We start from the raw sequence: 7,482 nt of genomic DNA on the forward strand, positions 1-7,482 counted from the left end.
CACACACACACACACACTCCAAATCACCCTCGAATAGACACATTTCTCTCTCTCTCTCTCTCTCTTTGTGTGTGTCCGTCTCTCTCTTTGTGTAGCTTTTTCATCTAAGTTATTACACTGTTGGAAATCAAAGACAATTTCATCGTTATAGAGTTTGCTGTTGGCATTTCAGAGATCACACAGATACATCTGAAAAGGTACCGAATTATAAACGATCAGTTCAGATGGATTTCAAGATAAAATAAAGCATTACTGGTAAGGTTTTTGAAGGACAACCCATGCCTATCACTAAATTGGTTGGAGCACGGAGGCTCACGTCATTGTACAAGTGAGGAAGTGCTAAATACTTACCAAATGTGCCAACCAGTGTGAATCAACTTCTCCAGGACACTGAGCTTTATCAATCTTCGGTAAAGAGCCCGACTCACGTAATTCTTCAAATTGCGTTGTCAGTTCACTTCTGTGATTAAAGTGCAGTTTTAGAATCAACAGTTTCATTGAGCAGCCTATACACTATTGGGCAGGCGCTATGCTAATACTTACAATCTACATACAAAACCAGTGTCGATGAGGTCTGCTCACTGCCCAGTGAAGGAAAGCCGACTGTCTACAGGTGACATAGTCTTAGCTTAAGTGATAAAACTCGAAGCAGGTGCTGTGAGGCATAGTAGTTGGGCAAAGATCAGCCCTGGATGCATATACCTGGGGAAAAGTAGGCATCAATGTTAACATTTGTTTGTTAAATGTTCAATCTAATATAGAACTGACTTTGATGTAGATAAAATGTCAGATTGTGGAGGACAGGTAAAAATTAAGGTTGTCATGTGAAGTTCTCTGTGTTTTGTGAGGGGTAAAACAAATGGAATAAGTTTCTGTTTCAAAAGCTCATTTTGCTAGCATAAATCAAGTAAAGTAATAGAGAAAAAATACCATTAATAAGTTGATTATATTCGTGTTGTGGAATACTGGGGAGGACTCCCAGGCTGAGGGATTTTTGACTGAGAGCATCACTAGACTGAACCAACCTTATAACAATCAGCAAGACGTATCTTTGTTAAGACTCTGCAAGAATAGTTTTCGTGGGCTTAAGTGTTCTCAGCAGAACCAGTAAAACCAGGATTAATAGCACTCAAAAGGAAGTCACCTTCAGTATGATTCTACCCATGAAGACTGAGAATACTGCTTTTACCGCACTTAGTGCCACCCTGAAGCCAGTGATCTAGATGTTCATACCCTGACTCAGTCACTAACCTCTGTAAAAGTTATAATAAAGGGCTTGGGAAGAGGAGAATAGCATGTCATCTCCCCCGAGAAACTGGTCCGCTTGAGCAAGCACACGTTTCTGGGAAGATGCGAGCTTATCACTAGTTCAACAGCCATTTGAGCAATGGCTGCACATGAAGAGGATCAGGCTGAAGTCCCACACAGTCCACTAGTCTGAGGTCACACTGGGTGAGATAAGAGAAAACAGAGGAGCCTGTCCGGCTAATACTCAAGACAGTGTGGGTTTGAAAACTGGCAAAGTGATGCTATGAATTTTGCTTTTGTCAGGGAAGAGCATGCTCATATGAACTTGAGGGATAAAGGATCATTGTGAAAGGCAGGATACTGTCAAGTTTATGTCCTGATTGTAGCTATCATCATTTCCATGGTAATGAAAAAAGGCAAACAGAAAAAACAAACAAAAAGAACATCAACAAATGATCAGGCATCATAAAGCAAAGAACCAAATGTGTTTACATAGTTAGACCATTCTTTTTTTTATCAGAGCAAGCAGAGAGAATATTACACGTATTTCTCGGATGATTTTTCCTCATGCTACGTGTAAAGTCAGAAGATGAAGTGGAATCACATTACCCGGGCAATCGTCTTTCTTTCTCTTGCTGGACTTGGCATTGTGGGAAATACCCTAGTATTTGTGAGACAGCTATACATGGTTGCCTTGGGGGCTGAGAAAAAACCTGTAGACCTTATTTTCATCCACTTGGCATTTTGTAATGTGATTATTATTTGTAGCGTAGGGATCAGAGACATGGGCACAATGTTTTATTTCAGCAACTTCCTAGGAGATATTGGCTGTAAAGCTGTGGTTTATCTGGCAAGGATGGCACGGGGCCTCTCCATCTGCACGACCTGTCTCCTCAGCGTGGTCCAGGCACTCACCATCAGTTCCAGGACCACCATTTGGAGAAAGCTCAAGCCACAGACCTCATGGCAAGTTCTTCCTTTTCTCCTCCTCTTTTGGATTGTTAATTTGCTCATAAGCTCCAACTTGCTCTGCTACATCAAAGCAAGTGCTGAATTGAACAAGTCTGTAGCTGGAACATTCACTGGTCACTGCTATATGCTGCCATCCAGACATATCATCAAGTGGCTTTTCCTCTCTCTCATGACTCTTCGTGATGCCATCTTTCAGAGTCTGATGGGCTGGAGCAGTGGGTCCACGGCCCTCCATCTGTATAAGCATCACCAGCATGTCCTCTACCTTCACAGCTCCAGGTTTGCAAACAATTCCCCTCCAGAAATCAGAGCTACATGGAGTGTTCTCATTCTTATGGCCTGCTTCATTTTCTTCTATTGGGTAGATTTTATTTTCTCCTTCTACACAGGTTTCACAGTGACAAATGATTCAATTGTACTAAGTATTAAAACAGTTTTAGACATTGCTTATGCTAGTTTCAGCCCCTATGTTCTGATCATCAGAGATGTCCGTGTTCCTAATATCTTGCAAGCTCACAGAGAAGTGTAGAAATTGTATTCTATTTAATCTATGTGCTGAAGGTATGTACATTGTAAAGTGTTTTGTTCAGATGAATTTTAGAGGTGGGGACTGTTGGCATAAGGTTATTGTGTAACTAAAATGCAGATTTCTGTATCTCCTATATCTGGTTGAAAGCCTTGCTCTGAGAATCTCCTGTTTCAATGTAGTATAAACTCGCCACCCTAATAGTCCTGTGCCAATGGAGCAACATGCACCCAGTCGCTGAGTGGGGGAGAGAATAGGTCTGGGCTTCCTGCCAGGTAGGGGAGGATGAATTTTGTGCGATAGCTATGTTAAGAAATAAGCTAAGAGAAACAAACACAGTTTTATAAGAATAACTTTCAACAGGGGACATAATATTTGGTATGTAGCATAGCAGTCAGTACATAGGACAGGCTCATCTTAATCTGTCTCAGCACCCGAAATGTTGGAGTTACAGGGACCAGACTTCTTACAAAAATGAATATATTTTCATAATGCCATTTGCCATAATGTTCTAGTGTATCACAACATTACATTGAGCATTATGAAAATACATTTCATTTTTGTAAGAAGTCTGTCACCACATGATCTTGAATTCAGTGTTTTGGGTATGTGGACACTTGATTCTTACCATTCTCCCATTCCACCATGCCTGTCACATGACTTTTAGCTTCTCATTAGCACTGGAGAAAATACTTTAGGTAACGCCATTGTCAGAAATTAGTATTTAATTCCCCCCAAAGCCAGAGCATGAGAGCAAGAGAGAGTTGGTGGAGGTGGGGAGGACTCTCTGAGCTGAGCTGAGCCTGCAGAGCTGAGTGAGGATGACAGTGAGACCAGTGAAGTCCTCACAGTAATTATTGTTTGACAATGCTGGGTTCCAAACTGCTAAGAAAACTAGTGTCCATGCTGTGGGACAATTATATCGGGTGGGATCTTAAAGTCATATGACAGGACACTGGGGAACAGGCTCTCTCAAAGGATGTCATGGCAGGTCTGGAGGCCATGCTCCTGGAGAGGCCTCATGGGCACACTTATATGTACATTCCCCTCTGACAGATTCTTAACACTGGAGCTTCTGCCTTTGTCTCTCAGTTTCATGCTATGGCCTGTACTGAATTTTGAGGTGTTTACTAAGCTTCCTTGCCCGCTGAATCCCAGACTCCATGTTCCTTGATGCTGCACAGGTACACCATGTTGACCCACAGACAAGGGAACTACGGCACTGAAGGAACACTGGGGATCTGCTTGGTGAAGCCAAGGTGGCACAGCCTTGCCAAGAAGCAGGACATTGATGCTTTCCAGAACTCCATAGCCTCCTGTGCAGGAGGACCCAGAGTCTGGAAATTGCATGGACTAGGCATCCTCAAGACACTATACGTTGAAGTTTTCTCTGGGAGGCTCCTGTCTGCTCCGAGCTGTGTGTGTGCCACTCTGGAAGGGATGCAGGACCATGAAAGGCTGTTCACCAAAGCTGTTCATCAGTTCCTCCCCAGGAACAACAGAAAACCCCCAAAACAGATCTCTCAGGGAGTGGGGTTGAACTGCTCTCTCTGCAGCTGAGCACTGTGCCTGGCGGGGAGTCAAGGCTGCCTGTGCTCCTGCCCAGGTCCAAGAGCTGAGATTGTGCAGAGTAAAGCAAGAGATGGGACAGGCTGTGGATCTCTGAAATCCTGCTGTTTGCTAAGCTAAGCTAGCTTCTTAATGTTTTGTAATGGAGATTAAAGATCACTATTGTGTTTAGATTCTATGTCAATAGCCTGAATATGGAGCCTCACCTGAAGAAGTGTTCTGTCTTGATTGATGTGGGAACACACGCCCTGATTATGGGTGGCCCCTAAAGGAAACAGCTGAGAATAAAAAGTGTGTGTGAGGGAAGCCCATCCTGCCCTGTGCTTGCTTGGCCTTCTCCCTTGTCTCAGAGTTGATTTACTCTGTTCCTGCTGTTGGGACTGATTCTTTTGCTGTCAGCAACTTCCAGACTTCCTATGTGCATAGGTTTTGAGTCTATGTGTGTGTGTGCGTGTGCATGTGTGTGGTTTCACACATGCACATCTGTGGTCATCTGCACGCATGAGACTGATGCTGATGTCAGGAATCATTCTCCATCTTCTACCCTATTGAGTCAGGGTCTTTCAGTCAGACACAGAGCACAGCAAACGGCTCATCCCACTCCCCAGTTCCTCCATGGAGACCCTGTGCCTGGCTTCTGAGGCTGGAATTACAGGCAAGCTGCCTCCCCATCAGCCCCTGAAGTGAGGTGGTACCCACACTCAGAAACAAAGCACTAATTTCTGAGCCATCTCCCCAGCCATGGTCAATTCACCTAAGTGCCACTCTGTAACATGGGAATATCCGTTGTATGATCTCAGCTTTGGGAACAAATAGGAGGTCACCAGTGACCCTTTGTGTGTCTCTGTCTGCAGGTGTCCAGTTTTCTCTTCAGAACTCTTCCTGGAAGCATGAAGGGCTCCTTTTCTGATATATTTTTGTCTTTTATTGAATAACTGAGTCAGAATACTACAAGCTTTAAACACTTTAATTTTTCTTTATATTTCAAAGACAAAGAAGATATTTAGTTTTCTAAACCAAATAACAAAGACAACAGAGGGACATGCTCCATTTTGAACCAGAGTTTATTATTTTATACTTATATGTTTTTTATTTCTTTAAACAATTTTTAAATTTAGACGTATTTTGTTCATATTCTTTCCCTCCCCCACGTGCTTCAATATCCTTTTGCTTCCTGATCTGCCCAGTTTCCGGTTCTTTCTCAGAAAACAAACAAAAACTCAGTACACCAAAGACCAAAGCAAACCAAAAACAAACAAGCAAACAAAAAACAAACCCAAACCAATAAAACAAAAATAAAAACACATACCCTCCCCCACCCCTCTGATAATGGACAAAGAGACACCTTGCTGGTGGTGACGTTCTATTATCAGCCAGGGGCAGAGCAGATGGCAGTCCTTTGTTCATCCTAGCTTGATGGTAAAAGCTGTTTTATGACTTGAACTCATAAAAATCAAATCTTATCAACTCCAGGCAGAACAGTGTGGGAGGAGGAAGACAGACAGAGACCTGCTGACTGTCATTCCACCCACATGGCTGCTTTCCAGTGCATGGCACAAGCAAGTGATAGATTTCGCTTGCCTCCATGCCACACAGCACTGATAGAGGACACCACCCACAGGGCCACCATCTACATGACCAGCCTGCAGGGGAGCTACCACATCCACTATGTGGTGGTCAGATGGGAGACAACGAGAAGTGGAGCAGCTTGAGTGTTCTGAGGAAAGATGCAACTGGAGATTCCAGAGTAGAAAGGAGTAGCCTGTTGTGAGTGGTCAGTCCTGACACCTAGGGCCATGGTGACATCCTAGCTCGAGCTGCTACTGAGGGCCAGGACTGAGTTTGTGTCTACGCAGTGGCAGGGATCAGTGGCAGGTGTCAGTGTTGATGTCTGTGGCACATATTACCACTAAAGAACATGGGGATGTCCGTGGTCGGGATACTCACCAGGGACCATGTGAATGTCCCGGGTCTGTGCACCAGTGGCCCGGACCATAACTTGACGCAGCACTTTGGAGAGCGGTTCCTGTGCCTCATACAGGCAGCACAGTGGAGCTAGTCCTGGTGGGGAGCATTGGGTTGAGGGTTGGGGGTGCAGGTTGAGCCAGACCTAAGGTCCAGAGCATGAAAGAGTTAACCCCACTCCTTGACTGCTATGAGGTGGCTGTGGGGGTTGTGGGAGTGATGCACCCCACTCTTATGCCCCTTGTTACCTGCAGTAAATGGGAGAACTGACTATGGCTCATGAGAGCAAGGGAGCTGGCCCTATCCCTCATTAGCTGAAGCACTTAGGAGAGCTTACGCTGTCCCTCATTTGGGCAGCACAGTGGAGCTAGCCCTGATGGCAAAGGCATAGATGAGCCAGTCCTAAGAGTGAGAATGGGAGAGCTGTCCCAGCCTCTCAGAGGCTGTAGCACTTGGGAGAGTGGGCCCTGATCCTTGACTGGACAGCATAGTGGAGCTGGCTCTGGAGGCATGGGTGCTCGTGAGCTGGTCCTGAGGGCATGAAAACCCGAGAGCTGACTCTCCTTCCTGCTGATGGTGGCATTGGGTGGCCCAGTTGGATCAGTTCTGGAGAGCTTGCCCTGATGGTGTGGATAAGGGCGAGCTGGTGGTGGCCTGACCAGCTCAGCTGCCACCCAGGCCCAGATCCTGGGCTCTGAGTTGGCCCATCCCAAAATCGGTGTCACCAGCAAATGATTGGAATGTGTAAAATAGCCAGTCCTGATGACCCGAAGCTGCAAGACACTTTTGGTACTGGCAAGAACAGGATAACTGGAGAAGTCCTGATGAGGATGCAAGAGGAATGGCGTCACAGAAGCCAAAGATCTCACCAGACTGATGACTGGTTGCAATGAACATTTGCAAGTGAAGATGTGCGGACAGAGGGGTGCATTGTGGGACACACTCTGACACACGACAACGTCCACGATGAGATGCTTTCTATGCATTGTTTTTGTTATTTGTTTGTTTGTGTTTTATTTCAGGGGGAGGTTGCAAGGGCAAAGGCTGGATATGAGCCATGGAGCGATTAGCAGGACTGGAGTGCATGATGTGAAACTCTCAATCAATAACTTAAAAAAGAAGATTCTGACCAACACACACACACACACACACACACACACACACACACACACAGACACACACACACACAACTCATGACTCAC

General features: G+C 45.2%; 1 protein-coding gene and 1 pseudogene across 1 annotated transcript; both read left to right on the top strand.

Moving 5' to 3' along the window:
* Window positions 1–1,837: 1,837 nt before the first annotated feature.
* LOC127186921 (putative vomeronasal receptor-like protein 4) lies at window positions 1,838–2,749 on the top strand. The gene has a single exon (XM_051143203.1). The coding sequence runs from the start codon at window positions 1,838–1,840 to the stop codon at window positions 2,747–2,749; it is 912 nt and encodes a 303-aa protein (XP_050999160.1).
* A 2,884-nt stretch (window positions 2,750–5,633) lies between these two features.
* Window positions 5,634–5,765, top strand: LOC127187272 (uncharacterized; annotated as a pseudogene).
* The last annotated feature ends 1,717 nt before the right edge of the window (window positions 5,766–7,482 follow it).

This window comes from Acomys russatus, chromosome 3 (genome assembly GCF_903995435.1).
Source record: "Acomys russatus chromosome 3, mAcoRus1.1, whole genome shotgun sequence".
NCBI lineage: Eukaryota > Metazoa > Chordata > Mammalia > Rodentia > Muridae > Acomys > Acomys russatus.

Excerpts from the sequence above, each read along its gene's own strand:
- LOC127186921 (XM_051143203.1), top strand. The coding sequence starts at position 1,838 with ATGAAGTGGAATCACATTACCCGGGCAATCGTCTTTCTTTCTCTTGCT.